The 23,808-nt window shown below is 39.4% G+C and overlaps 1 protein-coding gene across 1 annotated transcript in view; it reads right to left on the bottom strand.

Annotated features, from left to right (window-relative positions):
• The window catches only part of NTRK2 (neurotrophic receptor tyrosine kinase 2), a gene marked incomplete at its 3' end in the record, with an annotated part of 203,201 nt that overhangs the window by 152,357 nt on the left and 27,036 nt on the right, over positions 1–23,808 (bottom strand). Inside the window, exons 5-8 of the mRNA XM_082013507.1 lie at positions 20,761–20,915; positions 7,565–7,701; positions 4,061–4,193; positions 2,218–2,521 (exon numbers count right to left, since the gene is read on the bottom strand). Of these exons, the coding sequence (XP_081869633.1) occupies positions 2,218–2,521; positions 4,061–4,193; positions 7,565–7,701; positions 20,761–20,915 (729 nt within the window). The remainder of the gene's footprint in view (positions 1–2,217; positions 2,522–4,060; positions 4,194–7,564; positions 7,702–20,760; positions 20,916–23,808) is intronic.

Below are 23,808 nucleotides of genomic sequence, written 5' to 3'. Positions count from 1 at the left end.
AAAGCTCATGAGTATACCCCACCCCATGAAACATCAGGGCTGGTATTTAATTCAGTCGTGAAGGCATGGAAATGAACATAATACCAGGGCGTGGGCCTTAGTCTTTATGCTTCATTGTACAATATGTGGGCCAAAAGAAGAAACTACACAGTAACGACAGCACTGAAAAAGCCTTTTAAGGGTTTGAAAAAGCCTGACAGTGCTTTAAATAGTAATAGTTTAAAACAAAAATTGTAATAATTGCACAGAGGATTCTAATTTTTTTAACATTTGCTTTTATGCCAGCTTCAGTGGAGGAGACAACAATGTTGTGATGTTTTCTAAAGCTCAATGCCATGATTCTTATAGGAAAAAAATAAAAACAATATTGAGGAGGCTAAGTAAATAAGCAATTTCCCCTGTTCTTAATTTTTAAGACTGGTTTGGTACCATCCACTATGTATGAACTGATTTCTAATGTAGCTACATTCTGTCTATACATAGTACAGTTTCCTCTGTAGTCTTTTTTTCTGAAGCTTAATCCACCACTGAGCTTGGGAAACTCTTAAAGAAGACAGCGAGATTATGTTGGGAGACATATTCTTTATGAGTATAAAGAGGATAGAACAAATAAATGGTGCTGTCTTTCTAATTTGGAGAATACCTACAGTTCTATTTACTGATTTAAAAGGCCAATAACTGGGAAATTTTCAGTGTACAGGGGAGAAGCATAAAAGGAAAAACAGAATAGTGAAAGGGATTTGGATCAAAGACAAAAAATGATAAATTCACCTGAATGTATTAGAGGAACTGTTACTCTGTTAAGAAAATTAAGCCAGGTTCTTATTAAATAATCAGGGTGTAAGAGAACTTCCATTGTACACAGAACATCTATTAGATGAACTGTTTTACTGAACCGTTATAATGCAGTATTAGAGGATGCCAGTGGCTGAAACCATGGCATGTTTCTGTAACGAGTCTATTTAAGGAAGAACTCCAGAGGAAAAAGAGGAGAGGATGACTAAGGACAGCAGGAGTAAATAAAGCCTGGTTGTACCGTTGTACCAGCTCTTCACCTTCTTCTTCTAAGGGTGGGAAAGCAAAAGATCTGCCATCTCTCTCCCTATAGCAGACAGAGCTGGTAGGGAAAAACACTAAATACAGACCATATTTTTACTGCTTGTAGCTTGCAATGTAGGAGAGAGAATTTAAATATTCACTTTTTTTTTTTTCCTGCGAGATAACATTAGCACTGCACATGGCCGTTTCAAAAAAGAAGGCCTCTATTTATATCCCATGACTAAAAAGCCAAAGGTACACACATGCTCATATTTTCAGATATGACTGTGCAATTATTTGCACAAAAACATGCCTTTATTTCCATTCCAGCTGTGCGAGGTCCACTCAGAGTTTTTTCCACATACAGCAATATGCTTACATGTATGCCTTCTTCCTCTTACAGTCACTTCACATATGGGTTTGAAGATGTGTGAAAATATCAAACCACGGTGAACATCAATCACTTACAGTAGTCCTGCAGTTCAGTAAGTTAGTCCACTTTCAGCCTGTTCACATAGGAGGGCTGAGGTGGAGCCTTTAGAGCAACTGAAGATGCATATATTTAAACAGCAACCATCTTGAGCACAGCTAGTCCTAGGCACGTAAATGCCCAACCTCCACTGAAGCAAATGAGACTTGGACATTGAAATGCCAGTGAGACCCTGGGACCTTGTCCATCCTGCCTCTGTGTTGCTTGTTTCCTCTCCAGCTCCCTCTGGTGTCCTAAACAACATACTATCATCAACTCACTGGACTGCACTATTGATTTTGCAACAAGGTACTAGATGCTACATAGGCATCCCCCCATGACCTTGGCTACACTGACTGGCTGCATTCATACGCAGTGCAGAAAATCTACAGAGTGGCTGAATTGGCACTCAGTGCTTTCCAGGATCAGAACTGAGGCTTGAGAAAACACTTCAGAAACAGCAGTGCCTTAGCTGGCACTGAGGACGGTTACTTAAAATTTATAGAGCACTAGCATGGCCTCCCTTAAGAAGCAATAAACAAGAAAATGCTCAAGAAAAACATTATTTTACAACTAATCTTGAAGACATTCATTCAGAGAGGGGAAAAAAAAAGCATATAAAAAGCTTCCTCCAAAATAGTTAAACTGGCCAGGAGTACTGTCTCCAGAGTCTCATCAATTTGCAATTGCTAACATTAAAAAAATTATACTCACCATCTCCAGGCACTGACATGAAATGAGCATCAACCCGTTTTTCATCTTCTCCATACTCATTCTTTGCCAGTAAGGTATAAGCACCATTATTCAGGTGGGTAGGATTGTCCAGCTGAAGGCAGCCATGGTATTCACTTTGATTGATAACATGTATTTTAGTACAGATGTATTCAGATTCATTCAGTATAGCCCCTTCATAGAACCACTGCAATGTGGGCTTAGGATTCCCTTTCACAGTGAATGGAATACACCAGTGGTGGTCCGGGGTTGGAGATTCAATAAATGTGATATTTGGTGCAACTATATTGGAAAAAAAGAGTGAAGAACATCAGAATATTCCGAACCTGTCTTTCCTCCCTTCCCCCAAAGTTATCAGGCAAGTATTTTTCATTCATCAGTACAAAAGTATGGTATTAGTAGGAATGATACCTATTTGGAGGATACTCACACAGGAACCCACCTGCTCTGCCTAGGGTACTATGCTCACAACTGAAATGAAGCCATTCTTTAGAAAGAAACAAAACCAACTAGTTTCAGACAAGGACTGAACACCTGTTAAATCACTTAAACCCTGTAAGGTGTGGGATGTTCAGTTACTGGATCACTGAGAAGAGGGGGAGAGACATTTTAGCTTTAGTCTGCTGAAAAAATGGTGCAGAGGAGTGCTGAAGGAACACAACAGTATTGAAAATATTTAAAAGTTGGCCAAAAGCAAATAGTACTGGAAATATATTCAGCTAGGAATCCAAACTTTCGGATTATTTTCTTCACAGAATCAAAGCCAGAACAGATGACTTAATTCCCTGGATTATTCTGTCAGGGAAAGATGATTTTCTACTATGTATTTTCTCATTCTTTGTTCAAACCTGCTAAATGCCTCAAGTTTACAGACTTGTTCTGTTTCCCTCAGGAGATTATTCCAACACCTTGTCCATTATTTCAGTATTGGGAAATTTTCCTTGATATTTATTCTTAAGTGCATCCAATTTAATCTAGTTATACTCCCTTTTATCACTCATAACAGTGCCAAGCTCAGAATCTCATTTACACTGTTGAAACATTCCTAGTTTATGTCCCTTCCTATGGCTATTACATATCCAATTTCAACCTACAAATCTACATCTAGAGTGATTTTTCTAGTTTACTCTGTCATGAGCACATGCTGAACAAAGTTTGCCATCTACAAAGCGTTCCATTCCCACCTTCAATTAAAAGAGGATTGCAACTTGTGAAAACATGCTGTCTAGTTCACATAAAATGAATTCAGGCTGGAGCTTAGATCTAAGAAGCCAGTGCCTCTACTCTACATGTCCCTTCCCCCTTCCTTGGCCCTGACAAATAAGTATATTATTCAAAGCTATGACAAATAAATTTACATCTGGCAGTATGAATGTTGCAAGTGCATTATTTTTTGAACAAAGTAGTTGTTGCTTTGGACAAGAATAAACATTTGTAGTCTCTTATAATTAATTCTACGAGTCTTTTGATGCATTCACACTTCTTAATTCCTAAGACAGTGTGTACGTACATGCACACCATTATAAACCTTCCCACACTGACAGTGCCATTGAGTACTTTGGGTTTCAGAACTTTACTTGCAGATTGTTCTAACTGGAAGACAAAGCATTTAGAAATACATTTTTGCAGAACACAAGGCTGAAAAAGATAAATACAACAACTGCTGGTTGGGCTACTCCCAGCATTAACTGCAGTAGATAGTTCATATGCCTTAAGGGTTTTTGTTTCAACAACCTGTGTGCCCAAAAAATATTTATACCCAAAACAGTTGCTGCCAATGCAGTTTGGCCTCAGAAGCTGTATGGAGGCCCGCGTACGTACAGAATACCGTGAGCTCAGCAGAGGCTTGGTCCTCTCCCACAATGTTCTCTGCTACGCAGGAAATCCACAGTCCACTGTCCATGGATGAAACGTTCTTTATGGTTAGCGAGGCAGGGTTCTTACTTGTGTCACTCTACAAGCGATCAGAAAAACACGTGTCAACTGCAGCACAAAGAACGAGGGAATCACTGGCCACAGCTGAACGGCATTTTACATTTTCCCTTCCTTTTAGGTGTATCAGTCCACAATTCAAAGCCTTACTTTAGTGTCTTAACCAAACAGACACAAAACACCTACAGAATCAATTGTAAATGTCAGTGGCAGTGAATTCAAAGCTCCAAAAGCCCTGCTACAAACACTGCACTCAACCATTTTTCTGTCCTGTCACTTTCAGTTTCTGCCTTTTTTTAAGCACTTCCTCTCTACACAAAGGGTTTTTTTCTACCCATACCCTTGCTCATTCCTCTTTTCCGCTTTATGACTGGTTTCTATGGCCTATCTCTGCTTCCCTTGAACTTCTTCTTCCCTCCTATATTCTGTTCAATCCTTCCTTTACTCTTCCTTTTGTCTCCTTCCTTTATACTTACGCTTGACCACTCTTCCACTGCTGCCTTCTGAGCACTACTGTACCTTGACAACGTGTCTTCTCCCCCCTCCTTAGCCAAATTCCTCTTGAAAGCTTCTTCTTCTCATTAAAATCTTCCACAAGAGATTACATACTTTCTACTACCTAAGCTACTGCCCAAGTTCTGTTTTATGTGTTTAAGTGTGGGCTAATTAAGGTAATGCCATGGTTTAGGCCCAGCCAGCAACTAAGCACCACGCAGCCTCTTGCTCACTCACTCGTAATGTCCACCCTGAGGTGGGGTGTGGGAGAGAATTGGAAAAAAACTCACAGGCTGAGAAAAAAACAGTTTAATAGGAGAGCAAAGGAAGATAAAATTAAAAAAAAAACAACAAAACAAAAGTAGAGTAATACACAAGAACAAGTGGTGCCCAATGCAATAACTGCTCACCACCCGGCTATCAATAGCCTGTCCCCGAGCACTGATTCCCACCCGCTGGCCAACTCCAGTTTATGTGCTGAGCACGACATTACGTGATATGCAATATCCCTTGGGCCAGCCTGGGTCAGCTGTCCTGGCTGCGCCCCCTCCCAGCTTCTTGTGCATCTCCCCGCTGGCAGAGCATGGGGACCTGAAAAGCCCTTGGCTTAGTATAAGCACTACAACTACTTAGCAACAAATCAAAACATCAGTGCGTTATCAACATTATGCTCATACTAAATCCAAAACAGAGCACTATAGCAACTATTCGGAAGAAAATAGGGCCAAATTAAAAAAAAAAAAAAAAAAGCTTGCAAAGCTAGTTGTTGAAGACTCTGGTTTTCTTAAATCAGGCCCTTCATATGATCTCCAAATAATTACTATTTCCATACCTGAATTTTTCACAAAATGCGAGACTATTTTCTTAAAAAGGAATGGAACCAAAACACACTCAGAAAATAAGCAATAATTACGATCATTGTTAAAAGCTACTTTTGGGGTATTTTTCTTAGTGTACACATACACTTCAGTGCTGCACAGAAGACAGGCAAGTAACACACTGCATCTGTAAAACCACCACGACTTTCAGTGGCAGTCAGTGGGGACACAAGGGAACACTCCTGCATGCAGTCCTGCAGGACCAGAATTTTGAACCTCGAGATGACACCTGAACTCCACTTAAGCTTAACACCCCTTCGATTTTAGTGTGACAGTAGGGGAAAGGAGCGGAAAAGCAAACACCCCCTGACACATTTCTCTATGCGCAACTCTCAGAAGTGAGCAGTGCTCAAAGCCGGACTGAAAGCAGAAGGGCTCAATCACAGGCTCAAGGCCGAAATCTAGGGCAGGAAAAAATCTAACCAACATCAATCAGATTATACAATAGCATAGAAACTGAGAGCATACAGTTAGCTTTGCAGGACTAGAGTTTAGTTTTAACTTTTGTTAGCATCTCTCTTTGTAAAACAGGAAAGAGAGAGAAAACAGGCAAAAGCAGCATAGGAGGTGAAGAAAACGGAGGCAGAAACTGAGATATATAAGTGAGAGAAAGGAAACCAAAAACAACACTCACAGAAAAGGGAAGGACAGTTGTGAATGGCAAATGAGGTTTAAAAGGCACTCATTCTTCTGCTACTGAAAAGACTACTGTGCTCCATGGTTAAGGTTGTAGCAGGCCTATATTATGAGCCCCTCTGAAATCTCAAGATGAAGTTACGCCAGGACAGAATATTTCTGGAAAGCTTGAAGCAAACTGACCATGGCATTTCAAAGATAGGAGGGTTAAAAAATGAGGTGATCTCACTTTCTGAACAGCATCCCACATTTGTTTTGGCTCCTAACTCAAAAAAAAAAAAAAAAAAAAAAAAAAAAAAAAAAGAGCACAACTTGGCATAGGTTCCCCAAACCATTTTAATTTCTTGTTCTTGATGACAACTGATGCCTTTGGGTAGTTTTACAGATTAGAGAAAACTTTAAAAATAAAACTAGAGCTCTGCAGAGCTTTTACTTATGAGAGCTGAAAGTCAGGCTCGTCAAATTCTATACAGGCCTGATATAATGACCTCAAGGAAATACAAAGATTACGAGACCCCAGAGGTCCTGTCTCTTCCACACTGCAGGAACAGTTTTGGAAGTACACAACCCACACTTTGTACAGACTAGGAGGCTTTAAGTAGTCTGCATCATGATGAATGCAGGAAAGCCAATGTCATAAAATTGTAAATAACAGAGGGTTTTGCCCACTGTGTAAATAACAGCAATTTAAGAGATCAGCAGCTGCATGTTGAAGATCGGCTTATATGCTTCTCCTTATCAACACTTCCATCAGAAAGAACTTAATTATTCTATCTCCAGTGTGCACACAGTCTGAGTTAGAGACACAGAATACAAAGGTGTCAGAAAACAAAATTTCCCCTGCCTAGATGATTCTATTGAGGAAACATCCTCACACTTCATTTAAAAAAACTGCCATTCCTTATAGTAAATTCCTTCACTTCAATTTCCAAGGCTTCCTGTTGTTGCTTTGTTTGTTGAAGAAAAATGAAACAAGCCCCTAAATAAGTTTTGCAACCAAATTCCAACACACCAAGCTTTTGGCATGAAAATAAAGTAAAATTAGAAACACAAAACTTTTTTCATTATTAGGGTAGATTAGATTTATTCTCTGTATGCAGGTATCAGTGATAATAAGAAAGCCCTTGTGTTTCAGTATCCCAATGCACCAGATCACTTCCAGAAAACTGCAGTACTCTCATTTACAAGTGAACATCCAGAAACCAGAGTGCAAATCAGGGTCTTGAGGAAAGAATGTCTGCCATTCTCCAAAAGCACTGCAGCAGTCACCCTGGATTGAAAGTAACTGGAAAACAAATGTAATCCCAAGACATGAACCTTCATTCCATCCTTCAGCAGGTGTCTCCTCTCTCTGAATTGTCACGTCTTTGAATGTGAAACTTACCTCATGGTTTGAAACAAGATTAGTGAGCACCCAGGACACATTAGGGGGTGGCCCGCCAGTAGTATCACAGTACAATGTGATGCTTTTTCCTTCCACCACGGTGATGTTGTAATTACTTAAATTTGCTGAGGGCAAGTCTATGATAGAAACAACAAAAAAAACACATGCATTTGTATTTGACAGAAATAGACACCACTCAATTCTAAGCAAGGTGTGTAAGTGCAAGCAAAACACCACTAAATCAAATATTCACCATGGTCAGTTACTATTCAGTCAGGGAGTACAAACAGCATCTTTAGAAACATATAAACATACAACCTTTAATGCTAAGCCTAAATGCTGTTTAACATTTTTCTGCGCCTCCTCCACTTCACGTCCTAAGAAAACATTACTGCATGTGGAAATACATTCAGCTAATTACATAGGGAAATGTTTCCGGTCGGATAGGATAACTTCAGTTTTTAACTTCAAAATGAAAAAAACACCAACTTCCCTTATTTATTAAAACAGGAAATTTAATCCATCTCTTTCTAACAGCTGCAAAGAAACCTCTATTTTCCACAAACTGACATTGTGGTATTCCCACTGTTCTCCACAATACTAACAGGAAAACCCCATTAGCTCCCAGTATCACACAAGAGAATGCAGCCTTCCCTCTCATACAGAGACACAGCTCACAGAAAGCAGGGCAAAACCTAGATCTTAAGTACAAAGTGAGGGAAACAGAGGGCTGAACAAATCAAACCAGCGGAGAGAGGACAAAAGTGAGGATTAGCAGTTGCACAGAGCTGCTATCCAAGTCACCTCAGCAGACTTCGCTACTGCCCTCAGGAAAGCAGAAAAGCAGTGAGATGGTACTATTCACCAGAAAACAAGCCCAGATTTTGCAAGAATCAGGACTCCCCTTCCATCTCACAGAGCTATAAATCACTCTGTATCTCATTCTTCAGCACCCAATGCAATGAGACTTCCCTAAGAGTGCTGAACGCTTACAAAAACCCAAGAAATTATAGACTGACCCTCTTCAAAATTAATGCCAGCAACATCAATAGACTTAGGGCACAGAGGACCTCACATTTCATATAGCAAATAATTATGCAACATGCTAGAAATATCATATCTTTCTTAAAAGATACTGTGCCATCATTTGGAGCTGCTACACTCTGTAAAAAGCTTTAGCCTCCTTTATGAGGCATTTCTCATCAACTGTTCCAGGCAAGTTTTACTTGCAATTTATTATCTCAAATAACCAAGTTTATCTGCTGTGCTGGATATGTATGCATGATCTTGCAATGATTTTTTTTCTGAAACAACGGTTCTCTTTCTTTTCTTGGTTCTTTTTGTTCTTCAGTTCGGAGTACAGTAGTCCCATCATGGACTTGCAGGTAGAGAGGTTTAGCAGAGACTTCTTTGCTTATGTAAAAAGTCACATACAAACAATTGACTATTAAATCACTGTGAACACATGAACATCTTTGCTAGAACTTCAATAGAAGGTATATGTATTGGAAATCTCCCTTTAAGTTTAAGTAGTTCAGTAAAAATTAAATGAGAGGAAGTAATACCAAAGACGACAAATAATTTTCCAGGCAATGCTTTCTTGCCTAATAAGATTTGAAAATTGGCACAAGTATATAATAACTGCCTAGGCAATTCTCCCAGTGCTTTAAGTAGTGCTGTAATATGATTCCTGTTATAGGCTTCATGGATTTCTTCTATTATGTTCACTTTATAAATCATATGTTGAAGTTTATTGAGACAGAGCTGGACAGTTTGTACGCTTTGATGCAGTAATCTGTTAGCGAAGGTAGCCATCTGCTCTCGCCTGCTGTGAACTCACATCTCAGCAGTGTCTGTCAACTAGCTGGGCAGGAAATAAAACTAATCTTAGAGAACATTTGGATATTAATTGTGCTGGTTAGGGAACAAGGAGAGAAGTAATGAGATCATTTGCTTTATAAAGTTACACTTCCACACCACCTCTGAAAACCATTCCAGCTACTCTTGCCAGACCCGAACGTGCAAAGAGATTAAAGCTTCCCACTTCTTCCTGGCCTAGCACTTGGGACCAGGTCTACATGACAGATTAGCGTTTCACTGTGAAAGCCTGCACAGTTCCTACTAACACATTATTTCACATGAAACTCCTCATGTAAGCAAAAACAAAAACAACTTTGGTCTCTTAGAGCCCTTTAAGTTCTAAGACAACTTCTTCCTGCAGTGTGTTTATTTACGGGATAGGCAATTGAAGCTTAATTCCTCTGGTATTGGTTCTGGTTCCCACTCAGAATTAGATCTAGTCCTGTTTATTTGCAAAAGTCTACACATGTCATGTTGGTGTCATATCTCTGAGGGAAAGAGCTACATCATGCTTGTATCCTGCCAGAAGGTTATAAAATAATAGTGCTTACTATTCTATAGATTCCTAAAGTTACACTAAAAACCAGTTGCAAGATCTGGCAGAAAACATCACAGTGAAAAAGTGTAAGTAGAATGGAATGGAATAATGACATTATTGTGTGTGTTTTCTTTTACTCCCTTTCCCAGTCACAAGAGGTGGGTGCGAAACACATACAAGAATTGCCTTCAGATTCATTTTTTCTGGTTGGATTATCTTGGGTTAGTGAACTTTAACTGCAAGGTCATTTTGCCTTTTATTTCCATTTTGGCACTCAGACTGCTCCACAGCAGAATACACACCAGGTGAGAAGTGACTCTGGAAAAAGCAGACAGTAGCATAAGACCTCATATCTAGAAAATGTGATACACTGCACTTACCAATAAAGGAATGAGACTAAGCAGCATAATTTGTAGGGAAAAATAACTGTATTTATGCACCCTAACAGACACATATGCTTGGTATGTATGCTCAGTGTAGCGTGAGACCATTCATACGAGTCAACAGCATTTTGACACCTACACGGTTACAGAGATACCCAACCATGCTGTATTTACTCCTGACTTAATTTGGTTAAATGCAGTGTTTTAGATGACTATCACTTCTGCTGATACAGAAGTTCATTTTAAAGGATTTTGTCTACAGTAATTGATACAAGCAATCAGACAACAGGTTCAAATACTTTTGTACACTGACAGCATAGTAAGTTTAGACTGTAGCATAAAAGCACCAGCAAGGTAGACATGACATCATCTTTCCACAAGGCTCATCTTGATATCTGTCAGACAGAGATCACCCTGTGCCCCAAAGCTTGAAACACATTAGCTCTTTCAAACTTTCATAGCATTAATTATTATAATTCTGGATATCAGTAATAACTCTGCTGGTATCCAATTTCTTTTTAAAATTTGCTATATTCTTGGCCTTAATAGCCTTCTGCAGCAATGAGTTTCACAGGCGTACCGCCTAGGCCATATTCAAGAGTCATTCCCTTTTAACAGTTCTTAAAGTTGTCTGTGACGTTCAAATTCAATGAGTGGTGTCCTGTTCTGATGGGACAGAGAAAAGAGAGTGTTTGAATGATCTTCTTAAGACCACTCTGGTTTATTTTGTTTTATCAAGCCTCCTTTCGTAATAATCTATGCAAAGATCTTTGATCTCTACAAAAAAGGGAGGACAGAACCTGCTACTGAGAATTGTAAACTGTAACATAAAGAGTTATGCAGTTCAATAGCTGAAAGCATACACTGAAATCCACGTGTTTCATTATGTATGGGTGTATAACAGCTATGTTATTTCACCACAGACAGAATATCTGTTCTCATATTTGAATTGATAACACTTTATTCCCAGGAATAGGCAGTTCTGCATTAGAATAAGCAGTCACTTCCCTCACCCCAGCACAACTGGACACAACAAAGACAAGCAGGACAAAGTAATTTATGACAACTGAGTCTCTCCAAGTATCATCTCATGCTTTAGAAGGAAAAAACCCTCCTTTAAGTAGGGGGATGCTATTTACCTTCACAGACCATCATTAGTGCAGACTGCTGGCCTGGGGCCTGAGGCCAACAGACAGTGGGACAGTCAAGCATCACTAGGCAATGACTCATTTCTTCACTGTGCACAGCTGGGACTTCAGCAATCACAACACCAAATACTTTCGACGAAATTTTCAAAGGTTACTACAGCATTTGGCTACACAACTGTCAATGGAAATTAATAAAAAGAATGTGCCTAAACTCCTAGAGGGCTTTCAAAGACTTCATGCTGCTACTTACTGCTTTCTACAGAAAACTTACACTGGCCTTGGTAGAGTTAGAGTGTCACTATCTGTGAAATGAAGGATATGACCTAATTCAGAAATAACTGAGTATTAATACAAACTCTGTAGACTGTAACTCAACTTTCAGCACCAAGCTAACACCCTAGCCAGTACACTACAGCAACTTTTAGAAGAAGGTGGCCTTAAGCAAGGAGAAAAGAATCCACCATTACACCCAAGATGTTGTTTCACTGGTTAACTATCTTCACAGTTACAAAAATGCTTACAAAATTATTTCCAGGTTTACTTGCTCAGCTTTAACTTTCATCTGTTCAGTTCTGGGATTTGTTCAGCTGCTCAAAAACCTTCACCAAAAAATTCTCTCAATATGGTCAATTAGCCTCACTAATATCTAAGAAATGACATGATGGAGAAATAAGCATCTGAGACAATACCATAAATCCAACATTGCATTCATTTATGCCATCCTTTGCACACTAAGCCCCTGTCGACAAACTCCCAGGAGTCTAGCCACAATACAATGTCACTAAATGGTTTTCAAATGTGGCCCATGATATCTCTTTTTTGCTTGACACATTTTTGCATGGTCAACCTGTTCTGTGATAATAACAAGCAGTCACCAAGAAAAAATTTACAATTTTTTTTCCCCAAAACTAGCCAACTGCATCTGAATTTTAATAAGGTCATTTTAATTCTTACCTGAAATCTTTAACCATCTTTTTAATAAATATATCAGATCCAGAATGATTAAATTAATATTGAGCCAGCAACCATCTATCAAACTGAACTATGTAAAGGCAGACTACCAAACCCACTGATATATAACATATCCCCTGTAATTTGTAAGATACAGAGGCCCAAATCCAGTCTGCTTGCCACACATAAGGATTCAATACAGTCCAAGGTTCTTGGCTCCCCTACTTTTGCTTTTTCTCTCTAGGGAGAAAACATAAAACTAATTACAGCACTACAGTACAGCTTGGTAACATCCACTACTTGTACTGTCTGGAGCCTGAAAACAGGACAGTTGACGATGCAATTTGTTAAGAACTGCGCACATGGATCTGCAAACTTCAGAGGTGTTACTGGCTCCGAATAGGTTCTATCAATGTAAGAAAAACAGAGTTTTCTTGTATCATTCTATTAAAATTCTGCCTTGTTTGAAAATACAGGAATGTTTACAAATGTCAAAGGTCATCTCCTATGGGCTTTTATGGGTTAAAAAAAACAAAGCAAAAAACTTTCTAGTAATTCTAGCTATAAAGCTAGGAGCTGTTGGATATGTGATACACCTCCTACATTTCACTTAGCAACTGTCCACAGCCAACAAGCTCCGAGCCAAATTTCAGCCATGGACTAAGTGGACATGTTTCCACCAAAGTCTGTAGAACAACAGGACCAAAAATCAGCCTGGCTGCATCTTTAGAGCACTATAAACAGGATACCCCAAAAGTTTACATGCAAAACATGAATTAAAGAAACATAAATCATTGTTTCCATTTCCTGTTGTATTGCAACCACAAAATCAAAATGCTCAATACATAGAGATAATTGCAAAAATCGCACAGAAGTTATTCCAAGATGACAACACAACCATATTCAATACAAAAATAAAAAAAAAATGTTTGGCAAATAAAATACAGAATTAGCAGAGATCAGGAACATTTTTAAAAATTATCACCTCTCATGTATCTTTTTTTTTTCTTGAGCCCAAATATCACCTTCCTCTCCAGCTACAGGGGACAGAAAGCCGCCATTTCTCATTTCACTGCTCTAACCACCGGGCACCACTCTTCATTTCTCCACTGTACCTTTGCCATCACAAAACTTGAAATTTCCCAACAAAACTTGAAATTTCCCTTGGTTCAAAATGAAAAGTAAAGGCACTAATTTGAAAGGTATGAGGGGGAAAGAGGAAAAGGAATCCTGGTTTATGACCCTTTTCCCCAGCATATTTCCATATTCTGCCTACTGAGTGCTAATGTAAATTAAAGAAACTGTCCCACATCAAAACCTCTTCAACTTGTTTAGGAGAATATATAGCTATTGAATAGAGCACTGAATAACCACTGAGTAGAGATATGCCCACCATATGGCACAGCAAATCTTGATGGGTGTTTTCCACAATGACCATGGTATTTTGCACAGGTCTGTCAGGGTTAAGCTAGAATAGTCTCAAACATTCTGCAGGTTGGTGGTGAGGACATTATCCCCAAAGTTGTAGGTCAGGTTCCTGAACTGAACCTGAAGCAGGATGACAAAATCTCCTCCTGAAGCCACTACTTTTTTTTTAAGCTGAACCAAAAAAAAAAAAGAGCGAGCAGGTCTTCCTATGCCCTTTTGAAAAGAAAAGCACAGATTCCTACCGTTGGGAGAGACTGGGTCCAAATGTAGAGACTCCATGCCAAAGCCCTGAGGAGAGTCATTCAGACCAGAGTTTAGGACTTCCCCATGCCTTCAGCATTTCCTAATGAGCAGTTGGAAGGCATATGCACAGTGAACAAGCTCATTTCAGACCTCTTCTTGCTAGATGTGCTTGCTGCTTCAGCATACCTTCTTAGAAGTCCAACTCTCATTTTCTTACCGCGCCAGATCTGACACAACACCCACCTCGTTAGTCTATGGAAGAACGTCTTTCTGTTGGGAAGCAAAATGAGTGATGTGGCAGCTCACTCCACCCAAATATTTTAAAATACTAAAAGAAATCTGCCTCCAATCGTGACATGCCTGATTGTCACATTCAGCTGGGAACCTTTACAGAAAATAATTAAACAAGAACAGCCTCTACTGGAAGATGATGAATCTTTAAAGTATGCGTTCCCAGAGCCCATACACCCTTACTTTGCCTTTAAGCACTCCATCATTCCCTGCTTAACTGAAATTATCACTAGAAGCAAACTTTTGTAAGTAGAGTCAGTCTGTGCTGCAGCGAAGACCACAAAACTTGCTAACTCATTTTCACAACTACAGCAACAAACGCAACCTCGGCAGAACAGTCATCCCACCCAGGGCTTCAAATGCCGTCATGAATGCCATGCAGGCAAGACCCACCAACAGCCATGCACAAATGCATTTGGACAGTTAGCCACCTTCAGCAGTCAACCTCTACAGAAGCTTTGAAGGTTGCTGCTGACATTTCAAACCAGATGAAGGGCTTGTTTCCAAGGTTTACATCAGCTCTTAACTTCTGCCCAGGACCTTTCTCTTAAGGTCCCTAGGCCAGACCTGGGCTCTATCTGGAAGGTGCTGAATAAGAAGGGATCTTGCAGCACCTGAATCATTTAATTTACCTCATCCCCATGAAATACAAAACAGTTTGTGTGCAAGAATTTTCAGATTACATATTTCTATAGAGGCTATCAACCTTATCAATACTTCTCTTGCTAGCAGTATCCTGAAGGTATCCAGCCATGTTCTCTCTCAAATTTCCCGAATGATTAAGGAAATTAAATTACATCTGGGGAAATTGCTCTTAACTGGTATTTAAGCTTCAGTTTATCCACAACAACTTTCAAAAGAAAACCAAATACATTCAGTGCAGTTGGGCTGAATACAACAGCCACAAGCTTAACAGATGAACCAAAAGCTAAACAGCCTTTGTAATGCAAGTTAATGAGGCTTAAACTAGCTTATGCAAACCTCTAACAAATGGCTTCCTATTCACAAAATGCATGTAATGCAGCTGCAATTCCCGTATCCTTACCTGGGGAATTTCATGTGTGTCCAGGAAATACTGAAAATAATGCCAATCTGCCAAATATTGCAATGCTATAAACATGATCCTGAAACAGGAACATTTTCAGAGAACTACATAAACTAGTAAAATGATGAGTTTCTCTCTTGATATCAAATATCCTGTATACCAAGTATACGCCTGAAGGGATGCCTTCATGAAAGGTCTCCCCTTTTAAAGTGTAAAAAGTACTTTCTTTAGACTTCAGAATACAGTTACGTAGTTGCCAGTCTTCACCTAGTTACATCCTAAGAGCAAAGTAAGAGTATCTCCAGCCAATAGTGAGATAGCCATTCTCCCTCAGCAGATCAGTACTCCACACTTACGCAGGTGCGTCAAGTCAGGCGTAGAGAGTCCCTCTGCAAACCTACACAATGCACTGAGTTCAGGAACAACACTTGAATGATCAAGACTTGTTTCACTCCCTTAGATGGTGCCTTACTTCTATTTCTAACCTGCTTTGTATTATAAACCTGCTTCATTCAAGTTAAAGCAGAAATTGAATCAGAATTGCAAAACAAAATTCTTTTTTTTTAAATGAGACTTTCACTTACATCACATACACTCAGCTATCATCATTCACAAGCCCTGATTTACCTATCGTATGTCTAGACATCTGTATGAAAGTTACTGGTTGCTTCATGAACAGATGAAAGTGTTATTGGTTATTTTCACTTAAAAGTTGGAATAATTGAAATTGTTTTAATTAACTTTGGAAAATTCTAACTCAATTTTGGAGTGACAATGAAACGCCATTACTGTCAAATGTCTCATAAAAAACATTTTTCATGCAGCCCATGATCACAGATAAGAATTAAAACTCTTACGGAGAAAATAAGAACAGTTTGCCACCATACAACATACATAACATCTAATTCCTGAGCCAAAATAAACAACACAGGCTAGAGAGCCCATGAATATTCTGAAAGGTAAACACAGAAAATGTTTAAGGCTTTTTTTAAACTCACTTCATTCTGCCTGTAATATTCTCCTTCTGATAGTCTTATCTGTGAAGTCGGGTTGATAATGGAAAAAAATGTCAACACCCACTGGATTATGCCTTTTTGCTTGTGGTTTTAAACTGCATTGAGCTGTGATTGCCTAAGATCTAATGCTTATTTTATTGACTCAGTAATATGACAAAACTTTTCTGTAAACTCAAAGAAATAAACGTGTCAATCCTTCAGTTTGCCTTCCCCGCCCCTAGAATTTATAACCACCTGCCTCCAGCCTGATATTGCTATTTACTTATTCACCTCTAGAACAAAATTCTGAAACCAGAACGAGGCTGAAATGAAGCCAGATCCAGCCCAGTCCATTTGTAGTCGTCTGAACAATTGCCTGTAAAAAACGATTGCTTTCTCAACTAAGCAAGAAATGGGCAACCCGTCTCTTAGATTGTAATTCTACATTACGTCGACTTCTAAATTTTGTCAGTCGTACACAAGAAGCAGGACTAAGTGCAACACCATCGTACTTCATGTGCAAGGGAAGTAACAAATAAAAAACGTTAGCATTCATAAAATCCCATAGTTCTCACGTCAGACAACATTTCCGCTGACTGGCAGCATATGTAAACAAACCGCCTGTCTGCACATAAATTTGTTGTATGTACAACAAATTAGTACATGAGACTAATTTGCCAGTTTGTTCAGCAGACTTTAGCTAGCATGCATGACCAATGACAAGAAAGAAAACATCTGCAAAAACAATGTATAATAATAAGTAAGCATACAAAGCTGGGACAGAAAGCAAAATTGAGAGCTAGATCAAGCACCACACCAGTATATATAAAACAATCTGATTAACTAAATTAGCCAGGTAAAGCAAAATGCCATTACCAGACTGAGATCCAGATCTACAAAGAATCCCAAAAAACATGGGACTCCAAGGGCAGCTGTAGAAGCCAGGTCTCTCACAAAAATACCACAAGAAACGATGACTTCTGTCGGTATCAGTGAGTTCAATGATAGCAGCTGAGTAGTTGAATGTCTACCAGCGGGAGGAACCAACACCTTAATAAGTGGTCCCAAAGAGATGGTATTGCCTCTTTGGCATTCACTGAGCTTCAGGTGATCTGCAGACTGAGGGACTTTGTAGTGACCTTAAAGCAGGCATAGGACATGCCTCACTTCCAAGAACTTAACACACCAGTGGCAATTGCTGCCAGAGCTTGCAGAAGTAGTAATAAGAACAAAGTGTTTACTTATTTAGTTCTCTTTCTTGATTTTCTAATGCTGTTCATCAGGTGGAAACAAAAAAAAAAAAAGAGGATGACCTAGGTGGTGAAGCTGTCCATGTCGTACAGACAACCAGCAAATGCCGTGAAAATGTGAAAACTAAACACCATCATTCCTCAACACAGAAGGCTCTACTAATATTACTACAGCAGATGCAACTTGAAAACCTCTGACAAGGTAATTAAGTGTGAATTTAAAACTTAAAAGAATCTGACAATTTTCATCATACATAAATACATTTCGAATGCAGTTGAAAAAAATAATCCTCCAAACACTGTAATGATTTATTGACACTTTGCATACTGCAGCTGGAAAGGATCTTCTAGATCATGAGCATAACTCACTTTAAACCTCAAGAAAAGGAATCACAAAGCTGATGGCATCTAAATTGCAACCAGCCTTTAATCAGGACATTAATGAACACTTCCACCTTATAAACAATAAGTAAAGTACCACAGAACTTTGCTAATTTTCACATCAATTATTTACAAACCAAAGCCTTATGATCAAGAAACCACAGTGGCCTCTTCCAACTTCCCAGCAAGAGATTTATTAACAGCACACAGTAGCAAGACATCCTATTACCAAGACTTTTACCACATACTGTACAGGCCACTTACTATAATATTATGAAGTAATTAATAACACCTGCACACAAAGAAGAGAGCATGTTTGCTTAGTTTCTAAATCAAAACAATTTAACAAACCAGAGAGATGGGATTAAACCATTTCATTAGCAGAGAAAATTAGAATAGGTTTTATTAACAAAATTCAAAGGCCTGCATTCCCAAAAATTTCTCTTGACATCAAAAGGAGCTAAAAAGGCCACGTAGTTCACAGGAAAAAAAGTTCACATATGTCAAAAGTCGAATTATTCTTCTGTTTCAGTTCTACCTATTCGTTTCTCAGAAAGTTCTGGAAATGAAATAAACTGGTTTCATCAGTGGGTTTTTTTGAAATTAAGTTTTATCCTTTTAAGCACAGAAAATATCTGCAGAAACACAGAAAGCAAGAGCTGTTCTTCCAGAACACAGTCCACGCTCACCAAGGCTGTCATTCCTCTTCACCTGGGATTGTCTATTCTGTGCCTAGGAAAAGGTTGTGTTGTCATCTTTATTAAAAACCTATGTCCTGCATGGCTTCGTTTTGAAAAATGTAAAAGGAAACAAAAAAAAGGAAAACCCAATTAAGTAAAGTTTAGTCATATTTGGACCCTGTAAACTAATACAAATAATTTGCAGGCGTGTGCTGACATCCACACAGGTCTTCAGGCAAATGCACATTTCCTATATGCAAATTCTTCATCCTGCAAATTCCAGCCTGAATGTTGTATATACTCTCTTCCTCCTCTTCCTCCTCTAATTGGAAGTACTACCTTACCTTGTCATGGCAAGTATTTTAGTTGTTATACCCACAGGATGCGCACATGTGTACACACACACAGATCTACACAGCATCAAGAGGTCAGAGGCAAGTCTGTTGTGACTGCAGATGGTCAAGAACTCAGGGGAAAGAAATAATGTCTCATAGGTTTAATTCTGAGTATTTAACAACAGAAGTTTTCAAAGGAAAACCTTAGCTACCTGGTAGCTCTAGATGTGCCAGCCAAGAATGTTACAAAATACTGTGCTGGAGTTCCTGGTTTGTACTAATTGGTCCACTGGTCCACCAGGAGACCTTTCTACACACAGCAGGTTAATCTACCTTCTAGTCCATCCAGCTGGAGCAGATGGTTGGGTCTGTTCAGCTCAGCTCAGTATCACCTCCCACTCCAGGTACATCAGATCCTGCAGCACACAAGACCAACTGTGCAGCTCACAAGACTCCCTAAACAGGTTGCTTTTTTTTTTTTTGACCACATCAGACACCAGCATCATTTTTGTCATAAATACACCTGGCCCCAGCAGGAAGCTGGGCACAAGGCCAACAGAATGATACGTGGCCATAAAATGCGTTACTGCCATTAAACGCTGCACGTATTGGATCTGCAGCAGCTGCCCTCCATGCCCCTTACTCGCTGGGAGCAGCTATCATAGGGTGTCACACCCTCCGTATAGGCAGTGGAGAAAAGGACGTTCAACGGGTAAAGGTGGAAGGAGAAAAGGTACCATTTTTGTGCTTCTCCTGCTATTCACTTTCACTTACAGCTTTCCCAATCCAAATCAGCCCTCCATGAGGATACGCTTGCTCCCTTTGCTTCTTGCCCGCCTGCTGCTGGGCACGCCAGCTCCCTGCTCTGCTCCAGACTCCACCAGGTCTCACGTCATGTCAGAAACACCCAGACTCTCCCCCTCATACACAGAGGCGGAGAAATCTCTTCAACTAGTAGGTGTGACCTTTCTCCAGCTGTCCCTGGTCCATATACAGGCAGCAAAGTTGTATATAAAAAAAAGCCTTAATGTTTTATCATTTTTCCACTATCTCCAGAACCATATAAACTAACTGAAAACAATATGCTGCAAAAACAAAACTGCTGCAAAATGTTACAGACCTAAGCTCGTTAGGACTCTTGCAATAGCCTTTAGAATTGAACTCAGTAGAGTTTTATCTGTATGAAGAACAGAACTATTGCTAATTTGGCTCTATTAGCTGAAAACTCTTCTGAATTTTCTTCCTAAGGTTCTAGCACTAGAGTTTGTATTTTTGAAGGAAAATAAAGACTTCATTAACCATAAATACCCCAAAAAAATTCAAGGAGGTAAAATTTTGTGTCTATTGAGCTTGGAAGCACTACTATTTAGTTTAATAACAGCACATGCATTTTATATAATTCTTGTGTGTTATCTATAATCAGTGTTCTGTTTTCCTGCACTTGAATAATGGTACATTCTTAAAGGATGAAGGAGGAAAAAAAGGCTTTATGTAAAGCTCCCAGAATTATTCATGTGGGCTGAAAGACCACTAAGTGGTTAATATCTCCACTGAAACCTTTTCCTTTTGCAGCACTGTTGTCATCCTGATATGTAACTTGTAAAAAAGCATGTTTGTTTTTCCTGTCTCACAAAAATTTAGCATAATTATACATTAAAAGAGTATTACCGCAGTTTGGGACCTTCATATCCAGTAAGGCTGTCCTCTTGTTGTTGTCATCTATGCAATATAAATCCTGAGTTTCTGTGTAAAACTTAGTTTCTTGAAACTTCTTGATCCACATAATTTCACAGGAACACTTGAATGGATTGTCCACCAGTATCCTATAACAAAAAAACCCAATTTATTTAGAATGCAGAACGTGTCGTGCATATAGAAAAAAATGGGGGGCAGTGGGACTCCAAGCATGCAGCTGCGTGAAAGTAGAAGTTGAACCCTTTAGTTAAGAAGGATAAGGAATGCAACCTTAGAAACCTCAGTGCAAGCTGCAAGTGGATAATGCTTTCCATGTAGAGAATGAAGCTCTCTTTGCACCAAGAATCCAGACTGTCATGGATTGGAGAGATTACATGGGGCTCGACTACTATCTCCAGTTCACTGGTGTAAATCAGGAGCACATGGAGAACTGGGTTTTCCGTCAAGCTCCATTCTATTTTGTAAGAGTCAAGCAGAGATCAGAATTCTTCTCTTCTACACTTGACTCTCTGCTCAGCTACCTCAGACAGATCATGCCAGAAAGTTTACTGCTATGAGGTGGTAAATTCTTTATAGAGTCAAACAGTCATGGATCATAGGCAAGCTCTAACAAAGACTAATCATAAAGAAGGATTTTACCTAACCTTCAAATTTCATCCACTACCACAATCTAGAAAATCTCACAGTAAAACCCTAAGCAATGTCATGAAGAAACACTAACTGAAAAAGTGGCCCTGAAACAGAAGTATATCATCTAGTTATACAGTGTGCTGCATGAAATTTAAATCGCAGGCTAGCAAACTTACCAAATTCTAGTTCTAAAATTTGATAAAACTACACAGCAATGTAACACCCAAGTCAATGCAATAATGCCCAAATAAAACATGAACAGAAACATCCCAGTATCTACGTAAAAAGTGGCCCAGTGTTATTTTTCTCCTACAGTCATAGATGAGATCAAACAAAGCATGTGCAAATGACTGTTTAAGGCATCTCATTACAAGAAGAACAATTTCTCTTAACAAAATTTCACCGGTATTTTCAATATTCAGAAACCAAACTCAAGTTGCTCAAGGCTCATAAATGCCTCCTGAGGACATGAAGTGTGCAAATCATGAAAAACTCAGCTTATCAGAGGTAACCTGTTCCCCCAGAAGCCATCTGCAGCTCTTTGAGGATTAACAGCTGCAGGGATCATTCTCGCAAGTCTCTGAAGTCATCTGCTGGACTTCAACACCACCACAGCATGGACAAGAATTACTTGTGCAAGACAGAATATGAACGTTAGGATCTCCTGGGTCAAAACCTACAAAAAGCATTTTCAAAACAACAAGATTTACTTCCCATCTTCTGTTCCATTGTATAATGTCCCTGTAAAAGAGAAATTTCCCTTGACCAGTGCCTGAGCAGTCGTTTTCTTCCACTGTTTTATTTCATGTAAAATCCACCAAGGGAGTTAGGCATATCATAGGCAGGATGCTGGATAGAGGTACAATGGCCCTTCACATTCACTTGTGTGAAAGAATCAAACCTAGTAAAAGCAAATTACGCTGTCTTTATCTTGTTTGCTGTAAGTTTACAGCTGCAGCTACAGTTTGTTCTAAAAGAAGAAGCCTTTCAAAATGGCATCTCCTTCTCTGTAATACCTGGTGAGTATCTCCTACTTCACCCTATTCTGAACTTTTCACCCCTTTATGTTGTGATTTACAAGAGTGCTAACAACAGGACACTTGTTTGTCAGATTTAGAGGAAGGTCCTCAGAAGTTATTTATGGCATCATTCTCCTCTCGGATTCCCCTTCCCCTGCTCTTCTTTCTTTCCTTTTTCTGATTTTTCACCTATGTATTAGCCACTTATCAACCGAATTGTTCAACTGATACTAATTTTATCACTGGTTTTCCTCCTTTCAGGCTCTGCTTTTTTCCCCCCACTTTCCTTCCCTCGCTTCCCCCACATCTGTTTATCTCACTTCATCGCAATTTCATATTTGCATAACCTTAGTTTTTCTATCCCTACATTCCAACTCTTTCCCAAGCCCACAACACCCTACCTCAGTTTTATATCCTCTCTCTCTCCCAACTTGCCCCCCATCACACATTGCCTCTATACCTCAAATACTACTCACTTTAACCTTCACACCATTCATTCTTGCCATGTCTAGCTCACTCCGAGTACCCTTCCCCTGCTTCTACTACCATGACACTGAATGGCCGTTGTTTAACTATGGTATTAACAACACAAATATATCCACTCCTAATTCACATCAGCCAGTTGTTTTGCCTCGAAGTGCTATTTCCCTGCCTCATAAAACTTCATTTCCGTAATTACCATCACATATTTGTAACATTTGATTCTCTCACTCTTTGTCCCAAATCTTTTTTTACTTCTTTCTGCCCAGGACCACATCAACTTCTTCAGAAAGATGAGCAACACTGACAATGCTCTCCCTCAAAATCTTTGTAAGCACTCACTCCACCCACAGCCTAAATGAAGCTGAGATGCAGAGACTCAACAGTGGCTTGATTTGTGCTTTGGAACAAACCTGTTACTGGCAGCAGACAAAATCCAAGAAACTGGGAGCTGGGTCCGACTTCAAAATTGCAGTCATTTCCTTTTTTTTGCATGCTTCCTAAGCTAGAGCATACCCACTCTTACATTTCTGCAACCTAGGGAGAGGGCCAAAGATGACTCCATTTCTCCACTAACTGCTTAGAAAAATTAGGAGAAGCCGAAGCTTCACACTGTGCATTGGTCTGAGTTCCGTATCTATTTTTTTCAGGTCATGACAACCACAAAACATAGAACCTATGGCCAAATACACACTAACAGTGGCTTTTTGGCAGGGACTAGATATAGCACATGAAGAAACAGGGACTTCAGAACCAACAGACCTATGCAGGGCATACAGCAACAGGAGTGCTCTGCAACTAGCTAGTCTCCTTATCAGAGTGCTCAGCAACTGCCACGTTATGAAAGAAAATTCCAGTGAGCAATGTTCCCTGGGCTGTAAAGAAAGTGATT

The sequence above is a fragment of the Phaethon aethereus genome (genome assembly GCF_964289735.1).
Source record: "Phaethon aethereus genome assembly, chromosome: Z".
NCBI lineage: Eukaryota > Metazoa > Chordata > Aves > Phaethontiformes > Phaethontidae > Phaethon > Phaethon aethereus.
The sequence above is the reverse complement of the archived record's forward strand: the minus strand, read 5'-3'. Positions and strand labels throughout refer to the sequence as shown.